Below are 22,165 nucleotides of genomic sequence, written 5' to 3' on the forward strand. Positions count from 1 at the left end.
AAATGAAGGTAAGTGTTAATGATACACTTTTGGGGATTTACTAAAACTAAAGCTGGTGCAGCTGTGCATAGTAACCAATCAGTTTCTAGATTTTAATGTGAAAGCATAAAGTGGTTGTAAACCCGTTTTAGAAAACCCTAAAAAAAAAAAACGTGCAAGACAAAGGCATAATGAGCTAGTATGCATAGCATACTAGCTCATTATGAATTACTTACCTGAAATCGAAGCCCCCGCTGTGGTCCTCGTTCACCGCTCCGGCGGCCGACATCTCCCCAGGGGGTTACTTCCGGGTATCGCGGCTCAGGTGCTGTGATTGGCTGGAACTGCGATGACGTCACTCCCGCGCATGCGCGCAGGAGCCACCGGTAATGGCACTGTACAACTAAAGCAACGGCACGTACGTGCCGTTGCTTCAGTTTGCTTGAGTGCGCATGTGCCGATGACGTCGGCACATGCAAATACAGGGATATCTCCTAAACCATGCAGGTTTAGGAGATATCCAGTGTAGCTACAGGCAAGCCTAATTATAGGCTTGCCTGTAGTATAAAGTGGTTGTAAAGGGTTTACAACCACTTTAATTGAACAAGCTGCAGTTAGAAGCTGATTGGTTACCATGCACAGCTGCACCAGATTCTGTGTGCTAACATCTTAATAACCCACACACACACACACACACACACACACACACACACACACACACACACACTGTGTTTTATCAGACTTAACGTCATTCACATTCAGGTAGTGTTTACATCAGGGGTGTTGCTAGGAGGATTGTGACAGTCCTGGAGCACCCCTGGGTATACCACTGTAATGCAACGCACACATAGCACATATCCACAAAATATGCTTTAAACATTGTGTCACAAATGATAGTCTCTCAGACATATATAAACCTCAGCACAATCATTTTTAAAAAATGAAGCCCTTCCATTACATAGTTATTAGGATTGAAAAAAGAAACAGGTCCATCCAGTTCAGTGTGTGTTTTCTTCTCGGTGTGAGTGTTTGACATTTGCTTTTCTGTGCACAGAATATGAAAAGAGAGCTAACACTTTTTCTGAGCTTAACTTAAAGAAGAATTACATTTAAATAGTTGAGGACTACTTCGCAACCAGTAGCTGTTACGACTAGGGTTGCACCGATACTAGTATTGGTATCAGTATCGGTACCAATACCGAGTATTTGCACAAGTGAGCTGTCAGTGGGTCTCCCCTGTTGACAGCTGAAGAGTTAAAGAAGTCCAGTAATTGGAGCTGTCAAAAAAAAAGCAGCCAGCGATGTTTATTAATAACATTGCCGCTGAAACACTAAAATAAAAAGAAACATTGTTTCTTTTTGAATCTTTCTGTTTCTTCATCTGAAGATCAGGGATGAACAAATGTTCCTCTGTTTAACCCCTTAATAACCCTTAATTTACTCTAATTAGCCTTAATTAAAACTTTTTTTTGTTTCCTTTGTTAGTGAATATTTTTACATATATATATATATATATATATATATATATATATATTAACATATATTTACACATTTCACATTGAAAAAGCGCAAAATTAAAAAAAAATATTTATTCCATTTGTAAATAACTTTTCAATGCTGTACCATTGCTGACAGCTGAAGTGAAAACAAAACAGTTGTGGTAGGTATCGGTAATTGGTATCGGAGAGTACTAAAAAAAAGTATCGGTACTTGTACTCATTGTACAGAGAATGGTATCGGTGCATCCCTAGTTACGACCATTCATTTTTTGGTCAGGAGTATATACTGTACAATACAGCATAAAGAATGCAGGGGCTAGGGATGTGTAATTCACAAAGTTCAGGAGTATGTAATGCACAGAATGCTGTGGACTGTAACACAAAGGGGATTATTTACTAAAGGCAAATCCACTTTGCACTACAAGTGCACTGAAAATGCACTTGAAAGTGCAGTCGCTGTAGATCTGAGGGAAAGATCTGAAACGAGGGGAAGCACTGCCGATTTTATCATCCAATTATGTACAAGCTAAAATGCTGTTTTTTATTTTCCTTGCGTCTCCCCCTCAGATCTACAGTGATGGCACTTCTAAATGCACTTTCGGTGCACTTTCAAGTGCATTTGCAGTGCACTTGTAGTGCAAAGTGAATTTGGCTTTAGTAAATAACCCCCAAAAAGCACAAAGGGGACAAGGATATTTACTGCACAAAGTGTATGGTTTAGCAGTGCATGTTGCACAAAGTTTAGGGATTTGGAGTACATAACGCGCAAAGTACAGGAATCAAGAATAAGCAACACAAAGTGCAGAGATCAAGAGTAAGTAACGCACAGAGTACAGTATCAATAGTAAGTAATGCGCAGAGTGCAATATCAAAGAATAAGTAATGCACAAAGTGCAAGGGCCAGAAGTACATATTGCACAAAGTGCAGGGGTCAAAAATAAGTAACACATAAGGCACAGGGATCAAGAGTAAGTAACACAAGGGGGTCAAAAATACTGTAAGTAATGCACCATGCACAAGGGTCAGTTACATTTCTTCCCCAAGCAAATATTATTTCCAATACAATTATACCCCCAGAATAAAACTGTCCCCAGTACAAATTCCTCTCTTCACGATTTAGTGTGTATTACTATGTATATGGAATTTAACATATGTAATTATGTGTTTACAGGATATTAAATATTTTAATACCCACCATTCTATTCAATTGCAACCACGTGCTTTACATAAAGTCCCACCTCCTTGCTCCTTTTCCTCATATTGACAGGAATGGAGGCACATGACCTTACCAGGCCATGGCTTCATCTAAAGTTCCAAAATCCCCCCATTTCCCCCCCATTTGTAGTTATCAATTTAGGGATGGAAGCACATGGTAGCATTTAGTTGGTCTTATTCTCCATAACCATTCCTACGTTTAGGTGGCCTAATGCTAGCCTTCCCCAGTTAAAAAACATTCTATTCTTTCAATCAATTGTAATCTTGTACTCAATCTAACTCTGGTGATTTACCCCTGCATACTTATCAGGCATAATATAACGTCACATTTGTGCATTTGGTGACGTGTGTTGTGGCCTTTGGCATCGCCCGGATCTCATTTAGTCTGGGTGCTGTGATGCACACTGCGGGCGTCCTTCCCTCCCTCCCCCTCTCATGACGCTTGGGGGCAGACGCACTGTCACTGCACTTTGACGTCACGCCATGCGCGCCTGACGTGCGGCGTCCTCATGGCATTGCTTCGCCAGCGGCCAATCTCGATCTCCATGAGCACCCGAGTAAGGCTGTGATGGCGCTAATTTCCTGGCGAACTGCCGCCCAGGTGCCGGCGCCTCCTCCCGTTCACATTGCTCATGCGTGTGACGTTGGGGGTTGGCCTGTGGCGGTGCGTATTTATGGGCAGCTGCCCTGGCTGGATCGGGTTACTCGGGACTCTCTCGCACACAGGATTCCATGTCTCAGCCTGGATCATGGTCTCTCTTCCCCTCCTCCAGCACCAGGTACCTTTTGAATATTTACGCCACTCCTCTGTTCCCCCACTCACTCCTGCCTTCAGGTGTCTTGGTGGTAACCTCTTACCATGATCATCCACCTTCACTCCTGTTCAGTCACATCATCACTAGTCTCCATCTCTGCACACACTATCCCTTCCCTTTAGCATAGTCTTCACTGTCAATTACTTACTAACTCACATAGCCTTCACATTGGTTTCACCTAGTTGACCCACCCAGTTCTCTGTGTGCCGGGTCTGCCTGGGGTGCTGTCTGTGATGGGTGCCGCCGCTGAACATGCCTCCTCAGCTCCCGACACTGATGCTTTCGGGTGGCTCACGGTCCCTGACATTGCGCAATTAATTGCACATTTACTTGTAAGTGATTTCTAGGGGAGTTGTTCTCAATCTATCCTACCCTATATTGATACAAGCCAATTTACTTAGACAACCCATCCCATTGCAGATAGATCACGTGCTTGCTCCTGATGAGCAGCATAAAGCCACGAAACGCGTTGAGCTACCAGATGCCATGTATCATACAACTACATGTTTAATAGATTATTGTGCCAATATATATATATATATATATATATATATATATATACATAATCACATTACTGTGACAGGGATCAGAAAGGCCATAGGTCATGCAGATGTTATCTTGCAATATACAGTATGTATATCTAATTATGAATTTTGGTGGATTCTGTAATCTTATCATGTTATTCATCTTTATAACCATGTTATTACCAGTTACCACTGTTTTAGAAATTGACATCACAATTTAGTGTGTATTTCTACGTTTATGGAATTTAACGTATGTAATTATGAGTTTACCGAATATTAAATGTTTTAATACCCACCATTCTATTCAATTGCAACCACATGCTTCACATAAAGTCCCACCTCCTTGCTCCTTTTCCTCATATTGACAGGGATGGAAGCACATGACCTTATCAGGCGATGGCTTCATTTAAAGTCCCAAAATCCCCCCTTTCCCCCCATTTGTAGTTATCTCTTCATTAATGAAATGAACTCTCCTCGGTGCTGCGTTGCATTTGTTGGGAAATGCTCAGGATTCAGATGCTGTAACCTTCCACATGTATTTTGTTTATTGTACTTCAGTAGTTGCAAGCTTCTGTACCTGCCTGCCAGCTCACCCACCACCTGTCAGGCCTGTAGAACAGAGCTGAGGACGAGTTACAGAGAACTTCCCTCAGCTCTGTGCTATAGGCCCGACAGTCAGTGGGAGTGCTGGCAGATGGGCACTTAATCCAGCAGCTGTTGAAGCACACAAATGAAAGAAAATAAATGCAGGAGGTTGTGGCATCGCCAGACCCATGGCACTCACCAAAATCTCCAGAGCATGTACCCTGGGTGCCTAGCGCTAATCCACCATGGTTTTTATCTACATTAAAGAGCATCATCATTCAAAAATAAATACTTACCAACCTGACTGACCTCCACCCACCCATTCAGTGGTATGTACCGGTCATTAGAGAGAATAGGCCATCCCTTAACTGAGCAAAGATGTAAACAGTTTCTAATGCATTGTGTAGTTGAATAAAGTGTTTGCCTGCCAGGTCTGTACCTGTTTGTGGGACTAGCTCTTTAAATCCCTAATCCAACCAAAATTATTTTGGCTTGGTTCATACAACTGTGTTAGAGGAATACACATTTCAATGCACTTGCCAATGGATGTGAATTACAGCACAGCATAACACACGCATTGTGCATTAATGTGTGTGAATTGATGCAAAGCACCCCAGAAGGAAAGTGCAAACCTATCCATTCAGTAGGCTAAAGAAAATAAGTTATTCCCAAGTAAAAGTAAGTCGCTAAATCATTCTGAATTTCCTCAGGCATCATTTATGTATAGTAAGTGAAATTTTTTGTACAGATTTATTATTTAATAGTTGGCTGTTATGCATCTATTACTAAGTTTACTCTTCAAAATCAGCTGATGTATTCCAAAAACAGCAGACTAAGAGAGTTAAGTACTGTAATGGTGCAATAGCTATTTTATGGCTCTGATGTAATCTTATAGCGTTTAACTAAATACGGTTGTCCAACTCATAAGGGAGGTTATGGGAAGTCTGCTCTTTGGAACATTTGTACATTTGGGTCATTTTCTCTTTATTAATTGACTAGCTTTAAACTGGTATAAAATATTCACATGTACTTTCAAAAACTGCTACCATTTAAATACCAAGATGCGTGTACCTGCTTATTTAAATGTACACTCTCCTATTTTTTTTTTTTAACTGAACATAGATTTTTTAAAAGCATTAGCCGGAGAGAGACATTTGTAGGCAATACATGTATTGCAATATTTACAAAATGAAGGGTTTTTGTTAATTTACCTGTGACATGGGCCAATCACACTATGTGGGAAATCTATACACCTGTGTAAGCTGAAACTCAAGCTTATACAGAATTTCCTTTCACTACCAGTAGTGGAATACATCAGTTAACTTGTCCCTGTATTTACTTTAGGTAAATGTTATTATGGAATTAAATGGCTTCAAAACAGCACCTACCAAATACCACTGATTTTTCCACAAAGGATCGTTAAAAAGGTCTTCTGAGTCTGTATTCATCACATAGCCTCGTTTAGTCCTTTGCTTGAGATACTGCTGTTCTGCCCATGAGACCTAAAATTTACATAAAATGCATGAGGATATATACTCTACAACAACTGAACATTTTCCAACTGCTTTCATGAAGGTAGTGCTAGAAAAGCCATCTTGATGTTGGTGACAACTTGCCAGCAACAGGATAGCTAACAGACCACTTAGCTCTACCTATAGAGTCACTCCTTCACTAGCAGTGCTCAAGGCCAGTGGGAAATAACTCTATTAGGAGCAGTGGTTTTTTTCTTACCTGGGTGATTCTGCTACTGCAAAATGTGTGATAGGACCTTGTTGTCGGAAATTACGACTGTGTGTGGGCTCCATCACACATTTGCCATCGGAATTTCTGACACACAAAGTTTGAGAACTTGCTATAAAATTTTCCGACAACAAAATCCGTTGTCGGAAATTCCGATCATGTGTATACAAATCCGTGTATACAATGTGTGTAAATGTGTATACAAATCCGACGCACAAAGTGCCACGCATGCTCAGAATAAAGTAAGAGACGAAAGCTATTGGCTACTGCCCCGTTTATAGTCCCGACGTACGTGTTTTACGTCACCGCATTCAGAACGATCGGATTTTCCGACAACTTTGTGTGACCGTGTGTATGCAAGACAAGTTTGAGCCAACATCCGTCGGAAAAAATCCATGGATTTTGTTGTCGGAATGTCCGATCAATGTCCGACCGGGTGTACGGGGCATAAGTCTGTAGGGTTGAATATTGAGTTGGCCCACCCTTTGCAGCTATAACAGTTTCAACTCTTCTGGGAAGGCTGGCTTGCACTTCAACCCGATATAAAATCTTTAGGCTGAATTAGAGCAGAGACTATGAGCCAGGCCTTCTAGTCCAACATCAGTTCCTAACCTCACAAATGTGCTTCTGGAAGAATGGTCAAACATTACCATAAACACTCCTAAACCTCCAGTCAACAGCCTTCCACCCAGCCCATGACTGGATAATAAAGAAGAAGAAGCTGTACACCGACAAACTCATCATTCTACACGGTCATGGACATAGTCAACAGAGGGAACTTGTACAGGAACAATTTTTGGACACCCTCATTCAATTTAAACTGAACATAACATTTATTCACTGTGTATAGATAGATAAAGGTGAAGAATAGATGCCCTGAAACTTCATATGTAATTAGGGTCATACATTAACTGCTTGCCGACCAGCCGCCGCAGTTGTGCTGCGGCAACTTGGCTCGGCTGAGCAAATCGCCGTCACAAATCTGAAGTAAACTATTTTTTTGCCTGCAGTTCAGAATTAAAGCCTCCAGTTAGCATTTATTTGAGTCAAAATGTGTCAGTTCCTGTTTTTGTCTCTGACTTCATTAAAGAGATTTACCCTTACTTCCTGTCCCATGCAAAAATGAGCGTGCAGGCATCAGCAGCAAAGAAAGTCACTGACAGCAATTAACATTGCCTGATGTTGTAACCCTTCCCCACTACTAAAAATGTGCTTTTGGCTGTGTCCCTGTTGTAAACAGGTGGCAATAAAAACCCGACTGAGGCTCTATCCCAAACAAAGCTTAATTTAAAGTTTTGGCTGGGGTTAGGCTTTAAAATTCCCTTTTTTTGGCTATACTTCTCTTTTTCGTCATTTACTCTTTCTAATGTACCCCTGTGACACAGAGTCTGCAGATAGCGGGATAGTGCCGAATATCTGCTGACAGGGCAGCTGGCTCCACCTTTCAGCGCATGGCTAAGAGCCAAAGCCAGGCATGCTGTCTCCAGCCTGTCGCTCCAGCAAGTGATGGAGGAGAGGAGCCATGTGTACTGACTGACAGTCACTGTTCTCCACTGCCACCAAATCCGACAGCTGATTGATCAGTGGTCATGTGATCTGCCAGCTCTCAGTCTTAGATAGACATGTGCAGAATGAAAAAAATGTTTTTGTTTAGTTTTGTTTTGATTTGTTATTTACATAAATTAGTTTAATTAAATTAAAGTAATTTGTTTTCAGTATTCATTTCGTTTATTCGAATTCTAATCCATTCCAATTTGTCAAATTCCATTTGAAATGTATTTGAATCGAATTCCATTTGAAATTAAATTCATTTTATTTGAAATTCTAATTTTGGAGGATAGTTTTATTCTTTTTATTCCATACTATTCTATTCTTTTTATTCCATACTATTCTATTGTTTTTTTTCTATTCTATTCTTTTATTTTCTATTCTATGCTTTTCTTTTCTATTATAGTCTATTCTTTTCTATTCTATTCAAATTTATTTTATTTGAAATTAAAATTTCAGAAAACGGTTATATTGTTATATTCTTTCTTTTCTATTATATTCTTTTCTATTGTTTATTCTATTCTATTATCTTATTTTCGATTCTATTCTTTTCTATTCTATTCAAATTCAAATTTATTCTATTTCAAATTTGAAGTTTAGAAGATGGTTATATTCTTTCTATTTTATTCTATTCTCTTCTATTTTGTATTCTATTACATTCTATTCCTTTATTTTATTTTCTATTTTATTCTGTTCTTTCATTTATTTTCTACTCTATTTTGTTTTGTTTTACTCTATTCTTTTATTTTGTATTATATCCCTTTTTTCTATTTTTTTTTTATCTTGCATTCTATTCTTTTCTATCCTAATATATTGTTTTCTATTCTATTCCTTTATTTTCTGTTCTATTTTATTCTCTTTGGACATTCAAATTCGATTTAAAAACAATTTGAATTTGATTCAAAAACTATTCTAATTCGAATTTCCTCTGAAATTTTCATTCGTTATTTCAGATTCGCTTAAATTCGTTACTATTAAAGAACAAAAAATATGTCTGAGTTTCAATTTCGGAACAAAGCGAACCGCACATATCTAGTCTTAAAGTTAGCGCAGGATAGCTGCAGTGTCACACAGATGCTGCGGCATAGAGGGGAGTATTATGTTTTTTTACTAATCTCAACATTTTTCTTTAAACCTTATGGATGAAGGTGATAATTACAAATAATAACCGCCCTGCTGCTAGTATACAACCAAAACACTGTTAATATTGCTGAGAAATTACCCGGTTATCATCATACAACCGCTTTGTAATGTGTGGGGCACTTCTCCGTGATCTCCTGGGATGATCCCTATGTTTGAATAAAAAATGGTTTGGAAGCGATCCAATCTGTAAAAATAAAGATGGTGCAAATAAATATAGGGAAAGCATAGTACTTTGAGCACACACAGTATATAGTAAAGCAGTCAGTTTCCCAGTAGAGTGTAAGCATCATCCAATAATGAATGCTTCACTTCCTGTGTGAACAAACATACAATATTTCAGCTCATACTTATGTAATCATTGTAACTATATATATATATATATTTACATCTGTGCAGTAATTAAGCTGAAAACACACATAATGCCTTGTGAAAGTGGGTAAAACACAATAAGCTATAGCAGATTGGCTGCTTTATGTAACCTCTGTCTTTGTATGTGAGTGTGGTTTTATTGTATTATTAGCCACAGGCAGGGAACTCTCATAAATTATAGAGTATGTTATCTCTACACAGAGTCATACCACCTTTGTATTTACATAAAACCAATTACTCATTCCTAGTAATGTTCCTGTGATGTCATGGTTTCATGGAAAATGTATATTTCTACACAAAAGATGTTTGCCATTATTTTCTCTTTGACTCATGCAATGTCGGAAAAAAAAAAAACAGTGCAAACTGCCACTGCACTTTTCTTTTACTGGTGCTGGTGTTAGATCTTGCTTCAACTACCCCACCCAAAAAAAAAGAAAAGAAGAACAAAAGATTGTGCCTTGCAGTTGCATTTCGAAAACCTTTTATCACATTGAATTAAATGTAATAATTACATTTTTCTTACATCAGATTAACAATATAAAGCCAAACATTATATTCAATTTAATTAAATTACTAACCCCGATCGACATATATATGCATATACAGTTATCCTCCACCATGAATCCATCTCATTAAAACTTTCTTCAGCATCATTGGTATGCTCAACTATTTGCTCGGATAAGTTGGAGACTAACCAGCAAGACCAAAATTTCAAAAATGTATTAGAGCTTCTCCTATGTTTATATGTCAATTCCTCCCGTTTTAGATTAAGATTTATCGCTTTGGACCATTGAGCTATTGTTGGTGGAGAATTTGATATCCATTTTTGTAGTATAAGTTTACGGGCTATATACTTAGATCTTAACCACATCACATGCATCTCAGTTGGGAGAACTGCTTCCAACATAATCCCTATCAAGGCTATTTTTGGGTCAGACTAAACCTGTGTAGAACATAGGGTATTTAAAGTATCAAATACACACTCCCATTAGTGATGCAATTTGGGGCATTGCCACAGTGTATGTATAAGTGTACCCGTATCATTAGTGCACCTTGGGTAATCTGATGTAGTTGCCTTACCCCAGGAATGTAGCTTTAAGGAAGTGTAATGGGATCTATGAATAATGAATAACTAGGTCAAACAGTTAGCACAAAATTTAAAACTAAACTTGACTGTTATTCATGGAGAGCGGGCAGGCTATTAATTGCAGAAGAGACATGACTACAATAAAAATACAGCTTTCTTTTGGAATTTGCATTGGTGTTGGACTTTCAACTCTGAAACTTCATTGAATAACCAAAAAGGACTATTTTTTACATGCAATTATTTAAAAGCACTGCACTTAAATTTTTAATAAAATACACCTACCTGCCTGCTCTCAGCGTTCCCCCATGCGCAACTCAGCTTACGGCGGCCAGCCCAATCTCTGCCGGTATGACTAACTCCTGTGCGTGTGCAGAAGTGATTCCATCTCACACCAGCCAATGAAGATGAACAAAGCTCAGCACACAGAAGAAGATGCTGGTACCACAGAGGTACAGGGGCCATTGGAGGAAATGTAAGTATTCATCCCTTTAGTACTGCTTTAAGCTTGTTCACACATGCTGGTGGCAGATTTGCTATATTTTAGCAAATATTTGGAAGTGTTACTTGTTGTTTGTGCACCTAAAAATGCAAGTCTTGAATTCCTCCTGAAAAATAGCTGTGGACGTCGAGGGCACCTAAACACTCCTGTGCCTACAGGCCCATAGCTGTATATCTTCAGTGTGAAACCTAAGGTCCTGCTGCTTCTGTTAATTTCAGGGGCTCTAAAGGGAGATTTGGTGAAGTCACCACTTTGCTGCTCATGGTCCCCGCTGGAGGCTCTAACACAAGGAAGAAAGGTATGAAAATAGCTGCCTCTGCATTGAGATACAATGCAGAACACGACATGGTAAGTCAAAAATAGGGAAAAGATAAGCGACAGGGAGACATCAAGCAACACCGTTGTCTAGGTCTTCACCCTCTGCTTGATGTTTTTTTGGGCACAGCTTCCAGAGTTCAGATTCTCATTATCGCAATGAAACCTAACCTACTTAACCTAACAAATGTACAAATGTATTTAATAAAACCAAATATTGATTTGATTTGGATTTCTCTTCTGTTTGCTCACTTTGCATTTTGTAAATTGACAACAATAAACGATTAAAATATACATTTTTGAAAGTATTCTTACTTTACAGCATTTCTTCACACCTGCCTAAAAAGTTTTCCCATTAGTGCATGTTCTTATTAGTTGCCATGGATTACCACACTTTGCACTTCTATCTATTGGAAAAGGCTGACAGTATCACTCATGTGCTACAGAAAGGGTTACTTTTCACGGGCTGTATTTTAAAGTCAAAACATTTTTTATTTTTTTTACAATTGCATCACTTGCAGCAATTGTTGAAAAGTGATTTTAGCAACTACATAATATAAATTAAAGGGTCATCTTTTGTTGGACAGTGTTAGGTCAAGTGATACAATGGCTTCTTGGATAGGGATGAATTAGTGCAGAGTCTGTGGACCTATCAGCAAAGTCAGATAAACATCATCTGTCTTTCAGTAGCAGTACATACAACACTCAGTGTGTGTGCTCACAATAGAAAGCAAACAGAGACAAGAACTGCTGCAGAGGCAGCACAAAGAGAATGGAGGAGGTATGTATGTTCATGAAAGCGTCATAATGGAAAAGCAAAGCAATAATTCAGCCTTGACCCTAAAATCAGGATGTAGAATATTTAACAAGCCTGCTCTATAATCATGAATAGAAAATCATTTAAAGTGGCTGTAAAGGCAGAAGGTTTTTTTTACCTTTCTGCATTCTCTGCATTAAGGTAAAAACCCTTCTGCATGCAGCTCCCCCCGCAGCCCCCCTTAATTACATACCTGAGCCCAATCTCGATCCAGAAATGTGTATGAGAGCAGAGGAGTTTGCATGTTCTCCCTGTACCTCCATGGGTTTCCTCTGGTTTCATCCCACACTCTAAAGGCATGCTGGTAGGTTAATCAGATCCTGTTTAAATCGGCCCTAGTATGTGTGTGAGTGTGTGTTAGGGACCTTAGGTTGTAAGCTCCTTGAGGGTAGGGACTGATGTGAATGTACAATGCATATGTAAATTGACGACGCTATATATTTACATGAAATAAATAAATAAATAAATACTGCAGTGGGAGCCGTTGGCTCCTGTTGTTGTCAATCACAGCCAGTAAGGAGGAAGTGGCTCAGAAGTGAGCATGCATGAGTGCCCCCATATTGGCTTGCTATGGGGCCACACATTGGGGGGGGGGAGCCAGGAGCACTGATGTGGAGACATGGGAAGAGGAGGATCAGGGCTGTTCTCTGCAAAAGCATTGTACAGAGCAGGTAAGTATGACATGTTTGTTATTTTAACAAGAAAAAAAAACAAGAATTTACAATTACTTTAACCATTTTTTGTATTTCCCCTGATTGGAAGATTAAAGTAGAATTTCAGGTTTCATGTCACTTTAAATTGTTCATCTGGGCCAATCTGGCCAATATTTTCATTGAGCGATGTGGCTGCTATATGTGCAGTAATATACTGTAGTAGCATTAGTGACATACAGTAAGGCTGGATTCACACCTATGCAGTTTTAGTGCTTTTTGCATTTTGCAGATTTGCACTACAGTCCATTTAACATGGTTTCCTATGGAACACGTTCTGTAGTGCAAATCTGCAAAATGCAAAAAGCACTGAAAATGCATAGGTGTGAATCCAGCCTTAGGCCTGATTCACACCTATGCAGGTTGCAGTTTGCATATTCCTAGTGCATTTTGCGTTTTTCACTACACATTCTTGATCCATTGAAGTCTATGGAACCAAAAGACTTGAACACAACAGCAGCGACGACTTGCGTTGCTCTGATTAGAACGGTTCCATTGTACAGAACGGGACACTACTTGTCAGGCGGCTAAGTCACCTGACAAGTCATCCCAGTGTGAACCGGCTCTCAGGCTCCATTCACACTAGCGCGTTTTTTGATGCATTTTGCAGAAATGCATGGGAATTTTTTAACATGGGTTCCTATGGAACATGTTCACATCAATGCCTTTTTGTACCTCTGCATTTTTGGAAAGGGTCAGGGACTTTTTTTCATGCAAAATGCAGCATTTTGCATGTAATAGAATTCAATGGACCAGCATCAAAAACGCAAGTGCACCATTTTTGCAGCGTTTTTACAGCGTTTTTGATGCGTTTTTGGCGTTTTTTTTTTTTAAACTGTAAAAAAAAACGCAAAACGCTGCAAAAACGCTGTAAAAACGCTACAAAAATGCTGCTCAAAAACGTGGCAAGCATGACAAAAAAAACTCCAAAAACACTCAAAAGCAACATGCATAGATGTGAATCGAGCCTCAGGCCTGATTCACACCTATGCATTTTAAGTGCTTTTTGCATTTTGCATATTTGCACTACAGAATGTGTTCCATAGGAAACCATGTTAAATTGACTGTAGTGGAAACCTGCAAAATGCAAAAAGCACTAAAAATGCATAGGTGTGAATCCAGCCTTAGGCTGGATTCACACCTATGCATGTTGCTTTTGAGCGTTTTTGGAGGTTTTTTTTTCATGCTTGGCACGTTTTTGAGCCGCGTTTTTGCCGCGTTTTTGCCGCGTTTTTGCGTTTTGCGTTTTTTTTTTTTTTTTTTTTTTTCATTTTTTTTTACAGTCTTAAAAAAAAATTACAAAAAAAAAAAAATAAAAAAAAAAAAATAAAAAAAACGGCAAAAACGCACCAAAAACGCACCAAAAACGCATCAAAAACGCTGCAAAAACGGTGCACTTGCGTTTTTGATGCTTGTCCATTGAAAACCATTACATGCAAAACGCTGCTTTTTGCATGAAAAAAAGTCCCCGACCCTTTCCAAAAACGCAGAGATACAAAAAAGCATTGATGTGAACATGTTCCATAGGAACCCATGTTAAAAAATTCCCGTGCATTTCTGCAAAATGCAAAATGCATCAAAAAACGCGCTAGTGTGAATGGGGCCTAAGGCCTGGTTCACACCTATGTGTTTTTAGTGCGTTTTCAGTTTTGGAGAAAAACACTACAGTCCATATAACATGGTTTCCTATGGATGTAGTTCACATCTGTGCATTTTATGGAAGGGGCCAGGGACTTTTTTCTGGTTTTTGGTTCCATAGACTTCAGTAAATGAAAAGCATGTATTGAAAAACGCAAAATGCACCTGCAATATGCAAACTGCAACCTGCATAAGGCTCCATTCACACTAGCGCGTTTTTTGATGCATTTTGCATTTTGCAGATATGCATGGGAATTTTTTAACATGGGTTCCTATGGAACATGTTCACATCAATGCCTTTTTGTACCTCTGCATTTTTGGAAAGGGTCAGGGACTTTTTTCATGCAAAATGCAGCGTTTTGCATGTAATACAATTCAATGGACAAGCATCAAAAACGCAAGTGCACCGTTTTTGCAGCGTTTTTGCAGCGTTTTTGATGCGTTTTTGCCGTTTTTTTTTTTTTTTTTTTTAAGACTGTAAAAAAAAAAAACTGCAAAAAAAAAAAAAAAAACCGCAAAATGCAAATCGTGGCAAAATCGCCGCAAAAACGCCGCAAAAACGCCGCAAAAACGCTGCTCAAAAACGTGGCAGGCATGAAAAAAAACCCTCCAAAAACGCTCAAAAGCAACATGCATAGGTGTGAATCGAGCCTAAGTGTGAATCAGGCCTTAGGCTCCATTCACACTAGCGCGTTTTTTTGATGCATTTTGCATTTTGCAGAAATGCACGGGAATTTTTTAACATGGGTTCCTATGGAACATGTTCACATCAATGCCTTTTTGTTTCTCTGCATTTTTGGAAAGGGTCAGGGACTTTTTTTCATGCAAAATGCAGCGTTTGGAAGGAATATAAAATTCAATGGACAAGCATCAAAAACGCAAGTGCACCGTTTTTGCAGCGTTTTTGATGCGTTTTTGCCGTTTTTTTTTTAATTTTTTTTTTAGACTTTAAAAAAAACTGTAAAAAAAAAAACTAAAAAAAACTTTTTGAGTTCCATCTGGATAGTGTAAGGAGTGGTTTCTGATCCCTGTCAGTTTTTTTCTTCAGTCTGCGTCTTATTGGGGAGATCTAAGAAACACAAAAGGGTGTGATAAAAAATCTCTCCAAAGTGACAGTAATCCCCTCTTAGAAAGTTGTCACTAGAATAGGTTACCATTGGAAGATTTCCCCAATATTCTTGTCTCAAAATTTCAGGATTTTCCTCACTTTCATTAGTACCTGTACACATAAATACACTAGGATTGGCATTTTCCAGTATAGAGGCGCTGTCTGTCATTGATTTATACAGGCCACTATGCGCAATTTCTGTGATTTCCAAGCACATAAGTAATGCCGCGTACACACGGTCAGACTTTTCGACCGGACTTGTCTGACGGACGCCGACGGACCAAACCCGGCGAACAATCCGATCGTGTGTGGGCTTCACCGGACCTTCAGCAGACTTTTCCAGTCGCAAATCTGAAGGACTTTAGATTTGGAACATGCTTCAAATCTTTACGTCGTAACTGCGCCGGACCCAGAAATCCGCTCGTCTGTATGCTAGTCCGACGGACAAAAACCCACGCTAGGGCAGCTATTGGCTACTGGCTATCAACTTCCTTATTTTAGTCTGAAGTACGTCATCACATACGAATCCATCGGACTTTGGTGTGATCGTGTGCAGGCAAGTCCAGTCGTTAGAAAATCCGTTGAAAGTCCACCCAAAGTCTGTCAAAAGTCTGTCGGACGGGCTGTCGGACTTTTGTAGCTGAAAAGTCCGACCGTGTGTACGCGGCATAAGGCTGGTTTTAATGGTATACGGTGTTATGTACTCATGTTTTGTTTTGTGTTCCTAGTGTAGCCTTGCTCAGCTATGACACACTAGGAACAAGATTTGCCACACAATAAAATAAAAATTGAAATCTCTGTATCTATAGATGTCAGTGGTACGAAGGCATTATAAGGGGTGATGTTTTCTAAACTGGCAACAAGACCGTGGCCGTTTGAGCCCAAGAGGGACAGAAGGGGCACATGCCCCAGATGCAGTTTCGATATGAGGTGGGGGGGGTGCATGCTTGGGAGCTTTATCTGCTTTGTTCTCCAGCATCCCATTGACAGGAGAAACTGCAGCGTTACTTCTGTCAGAAGGAGCAGAGGCCTCAATACTTGCTGGAGAAAGGATTCTGCTCTCTCCTCCTCCAAAAGAAGCCTACTTGGATGGAAGAGAGCTGGTGCCTGCTGAGAACACACCTCTGTCTCAGCATGGCGCCACTGGGGAGCGAGGGTAAACTGCGCCTCTATGTGTCTCCCTTTGTCTTGTGTTATATCACATGGGAGACAGGAAGAAGGTGAAGTTGCTTTAATTCGTGGTGGGAACCGCACTGAGGAGGCCTGTACTGAGTGATAATACAGAGGGTCTGTGGACAACTCAGCTCTAGACTTTGCCTCTCCTCGTCAGAACCCCTCAAAGGCCCCTTAGTCTACTTCCTCCCTTAGAGCCCTTCAGCCTCCTTCCTGCTTCAGAACCCCCTAGATTCCTTTAGTTCCATTCTCCCCACAAAGCCTACCTCCCAGCACCCTCCCCTCCTTCATCCCATAGGAGCCAAAGCAGTCTTCTTGAGAGTGACACCAGTGGTGATTTTCCCCACTGACATAGGACATTTTTCCTTCTAATGACACCACTGGCACTGACACACTTTTCCCTGTGCCACTGTTAGTCCCATATTTGTGATATTAAACTCTTCAGTTCACTGCGGTGTACCACAACCATTGGCACTCTAAAGCCTATGCCAACAACATTAGATACACTTTTGCATGCTGCAATGAGCCCGTTCCCTCCTTCAGCCAGGGAGGGGGCACAGTATGCCATCTTCGCTATGGGCACTGGATATCCTTGTCTTGGCACGGCACATAGCGGTAGTGCACTCCTTCTTTATTAATTCAGTATGTTATTACCTGGTGAAGTAATGGTAGAATACTTACCGTGCTATTGCACCGGTATATTACTGGCTTACCAACAAACGTGCTTATTGGAACTTTAACCACATAAATGTAAGAAAATAGACCTCAGAAAAACTGTTATATAAAACAAACTTGAAAATACATTTTTTTACTTACAGAGACACCCATTCTAAGGCTTCAAAGAGAACTAAAAAGAATAATAAACTGACGAGCGGGACAACCTTGTGGACCATACCTCTACCTTTCAACCCTTTTTCTTCTTTCTCTTTCCTTTTCTCCACCTTACGATTAAAGCTCATTATCAGAATTTATTTGACCTATATACACTCTACTTGTAAACAATATGTATAGTAGGTATAAATCATTTAAATACCTACAAAAGTAACTAAGGAAATGATATATATCTTTAATTTAGGTTTACGTGAACCCAATGTTTAATATTTGAAATTTCATGATATTTACCTATATAAACCCTACTGTAAAACAATGAGCTTACTTTATAGATCCTTGTAAACTTACTTTATGTATCTTTATAACATTGTATACTCAATAAACTTCTTTTGACAAGGAAAATACATTTTTTTTTTTTTTTTTTGCTCTAAACATTTTGTTAATGCATGCAAAGACAAACACTTCACGTCTTACTCAAATATGAACAGCACATAACCGCAAACTAAATTTCATTAGAAATGTTTTGCAAGGCAGCCAAAAGAGCACTCGAGCCCTAAGCTGAATTTTGAAAGTATGGATTAAAGCAGTATTAAACTCAAAACCAAAAATGTTTTATATTGCAGCTTACCAATTATTAGCTGTGGTGGCTGCATTAGTTTTCTTTTTTAGGCTTTCCCCCCTCTGTTTTCACCTGGTAATCTGGCCAGTAACACACTTCCCGTCTTAGGGTGCCTACAGCAGCATTTAGTTGGGAGGGAAGTGTTAGATGGACTAGCAGATTTAGATACACTAACAAATTTTAGTCAAACTCCAGCTAACACTTATACGCAGTTACAGCAACATTTTTTTTTCCTTTTGGGATTTTATATAAATAAATAAAATCTGATCATTGTAAGCACCTCTGTTAGTGTAAAATAGTTTGTTCTCAACGCTTTTAACTGCAGGACAGCTTGTTCTGTTGAACAACAACAGACTTACTGGCCAGATCACCAGGTGAAAATAAAGAAATGAAAGCCTTACCATACTGTACATGCAGCAATTACATCTAAGTAAGACTTGGAAAGCTGTAATATAATAAATGTTTGCTTTTGTGTTTATTACCACTTTAAGAAAGCAAATTGCATGGTTCACTAACCATTACCCATTGTGTTACTTGACATCCATACATCCAGTAACATGAAATAATGGGATTAAGCACAACTGAAACAGAAAACAATCCTGTAACTTTACTGATTCAGTCTTGCATAATAACCCTTCAGTCCACAGGTAGTTGATACCCCATATACTACACTCTACTCTGTTCAGGAAGTATTTTTTCCTGAAATAGTAATTTTAGACAAAATGCAAAAAATTGTCATGATCTATATTTTTAGTAAATACAAATTTGAAATGCAAATTATACGTTTCAAAATACAATATATTTTAATAATGATATTATTATTTTAATAATAATAAAATTGTATATTATGCATATAAATTGCTGTGAGTTTGTGTGTGTATTCGAAATGCTACATATATATATATATACATATATATATATATATATATATATGTAAAACCAATATTTTTTGTATATTATATTCTTCAGATAAACTGGTGTATTTGTGTGAGACATAGTCAGTTTACAAGGTTGTGATTGTCTATAATGCTCCTTTCCAACAGGCACCTCTGTGAAGCAGAATCCGCTTGCTCAGCGGGGGGATCTCTCCGCTGATCCCCACTGAACAGGTGGATGTCAGGTTTGTGGCTCTATGCAGAGCAGACACAGACACAATTCCACTTGCCATTTGGCAATCAGATGGAAACGGACTGCTTATCCATTTGCATCCAATGCCATCCAATGCCATCTGATCCAATCTGACAGACAGATACGGAACAGGACCACCATTCATCGGATTGAATGGTAGCGGGTGTCAGCAGACACCCGACGCTCCATAGAAGAGGCTAGAGGGTCAGATCAGGTCTGCCTGAAAAACTGACAGGCAGACCTGATCGGATCACATGCGTGAAAGGGGGCTTAAAGTGATTGTAAAGTCTTGGTTTTTTGTTTTTAAATAACAAACATGTTATACTTACCTGCCCTGTGTAATAGATTTTCTTAGAGCAGCCTCGATCCTTCTCTTCTCAGGTCCCTCTTTGCTGCTCCTGGCCCCTCCCTCCTGTCGAGTACCCCCACAGCAAGCAGCTTGCTATGGAGGCACCCGAGCCGAGCTGCAGCTCCATGTGTCCATTTAGACACAGGGCTGCGGTTCAGCCCTGCCCCCTCTCTCTCCTGATTGGCTAACTGACTTTGATTGACAGCAGTGGGAGCCAATGGTGCGGCTAATGTGTCTCAGCCAATCAGGAGGGAGAGTCCTGGACGACCGAGGGACTCGTGGACATTGCTGGATAGAGATGGGGCTCAGGTAAGTATTAGGGGGGCTGCTGCACACAGAAGGCTTTTTATCTTAATGCATAGAATGCCTTTACAACCCCTTTAAGGGTATATTCACACCTGTAAATGCACCTGCTCTCCAATTAGTTGCAAGAGCCCCAGCGAGAGTTCCAATTAGCTGTGTGAGGCAGCCTCATTGAAAGCAATAGGAGGCTACTGCAGCTCATTGCGGCCACTTGCATGTAATCTCTCATGCACCGATCACCTGCCAGTGTCCAGGGCCAATCATTCACATGTAAGCGCTGCATGAGCAATTACATGCTAGTAGCCACAATTAGCTATAGAAGCTAGCAGTGAGTGATGGGGCCACATCACTCACTGGAAACCTGCTGGAATTCCTGAATCTAACCAGAATACAGGGTGCATTCACAGGTGTGAATAGAACCTAAAGGAAATCTGTTTTGACAGACTTACAGTATGTCAGATGCCTTTGATGACCCAAAAATGCTAGTTGCCTGGCTATCCTAATGGTGCTTTGGTTTCAATACTATTGACTTGCCTGGAACAAGTATAGTTTTAGGGAATTTTTTACTCTTTTCCAAAGACCCACCTACTTTTTTGTAGTGCGTTAACATACATTTAGGTGAGTGTTAACATGCATTGCATTAGGGCAGCCCATAGAAATCAATGGGCTGCCAAAAACCAAGACATCCCAAAAAATCAGACGTGTCACAAAAGTAATAAACATCTGAATAATGTGAATGGAAAGCATTTTGGTAAAAACTGTCTTCTACGCGTCCTTTTATGAAACTGAGATCAGCGGCGATCCCGAGTTTCACCGCTGATCTCAGCGCTTTACCAGTTTATGAAACTGAGATAATCAGCGGAGAACATGTTCTCCGCTGATTATCTCAGCACAGTGAGAATTCACAGAAACGGCCAGTTTATGAAGGTGCGATCTCCACACCTCACTGGCGATCTGTGACAGAATTCTCACTTTCTGATTCACCATTTCAGAAGTGGAGAATCAGAGTGAGAAGCCTGAAACTGGCTGATATTCTGGAGAAAGAAAGAAGTCTTTTGACTTCTTTCTTTCACCAAACAGTCAGAGCACACCTTCCCCACCATTACACACCCCAAAACCAGCAGGATAGGAATTTATAGTGTATATATATATATATATATATGTATATATATATATATATATATATATATATATATATATATATATGTATGTATATATATATATATATATATATACATATATACATATATACACATATATATATATATATATATATATATATATATATATATATATATATATATAAATATACATCTATATATATATATATATATATATATATATATAGCTATATATAGATACATATATATATATATATAGCTATATATGTATCTATATATAGCTATATATATATATTTTTTTTTTTTTAGATGTTCACGTCTCTGGCTGGGTTCACACTTGTGCGATGCGTGAACCAGCGTGATTCCTGTGCGGGTTTTCACATCGCACCTACATTGACATCTGCGCACCACTGCGGGTGTCAATGTAAAGTTAATGACACCCCCAGATCATTTCACAGATCGCAGTGCGAACTATGTAATGGTGCAGGAATCGGATCGCATGGGTGTTCACACCCATGCGATCCGATTCCAGTGCGGACCAAATAAAGGGTCCTGTACCATTTTGGTGCAAATGCAATATGATTTAGGGCCAGTTCCCACTGCTGCGGTGTCCGAGATCGGATGTGATTCGCACCGCAGTGCAAAATTACATCCGATCTCTGTGCGATGCGATTTCAGCCATACAGATAGTATTGCTAAATTTGCATTGCCCTCGGACCAAACTCTTACAGGACCCTTTTTTTGGTCCACAGCAGAATCGGATTACATGGGTGTTCACACCCATGCGATTCGATTACTGTCCGAGTTTGCAGATCGCACTGCGATATGCGAACTGATTTGGGGGTGTTGTTAACTTTTAGGCCCAGTTCACACTTGTGCGATGCCGGACATCGCACAGGCATCGCATGTTATTTGCAGCACACTGCCATTCACATTACATGCGATGTCTGTGCGGTGCGATATCAGCTGTACAGATAGTATGGCTGATATCGCACCGCATTCGGTGCAAACACGCACAGGACCCTTTTTTCTGTTCGGACCAGAATCGGA

The 22,165-nt window shown here is 39.6% G+C and overlaps 1 protein-coding gene across 2 annotated transcripts in view; it reads right to left on the minus strand.

Moving 5' to 3' along the window:
• PCSK1 (proprotein convertase subtilisin/kexin type 1) overlaps positions 1-22,165 on the minus strand; it is an 80,507-nt gene that overhangs the window by 48,508 nt on the left and 9,834 nt on the right. For both annotated transcript variants that reach the window (XM_073624536.1, XM_073624537.1), the window contains exons 2-3: positions 9,128-9,232; positions 6,006-6,119 (exon numbers count right to left, since the gene is read on the minus strand). In XM_073624536.1, coding sequence (XP_073480637.1) covers positions 6,006-6,119; positions 9,128-9,232 — 219 coding nt within the window. The remainder of the gene's footprint in view (positions 1-6,005; positions 6,120-9,127; positions 9,233-22,165) is intronic.

Source organism: Aquarana catesbeiana, linkage group LG01 (genome assembly GCF_042186555.1).
Source record: "Aquarana catesbeiana isolate 2022-GZ linkage group LG01, ASM4218655v1, whole genome shotgun sequence".
Classification (NCBI taxonomy): Eukaryota; Metazoa; Chordata; class Amphibia; order Anura; family Ranidae; genus Aquarana; species Aquarana catesbeiana.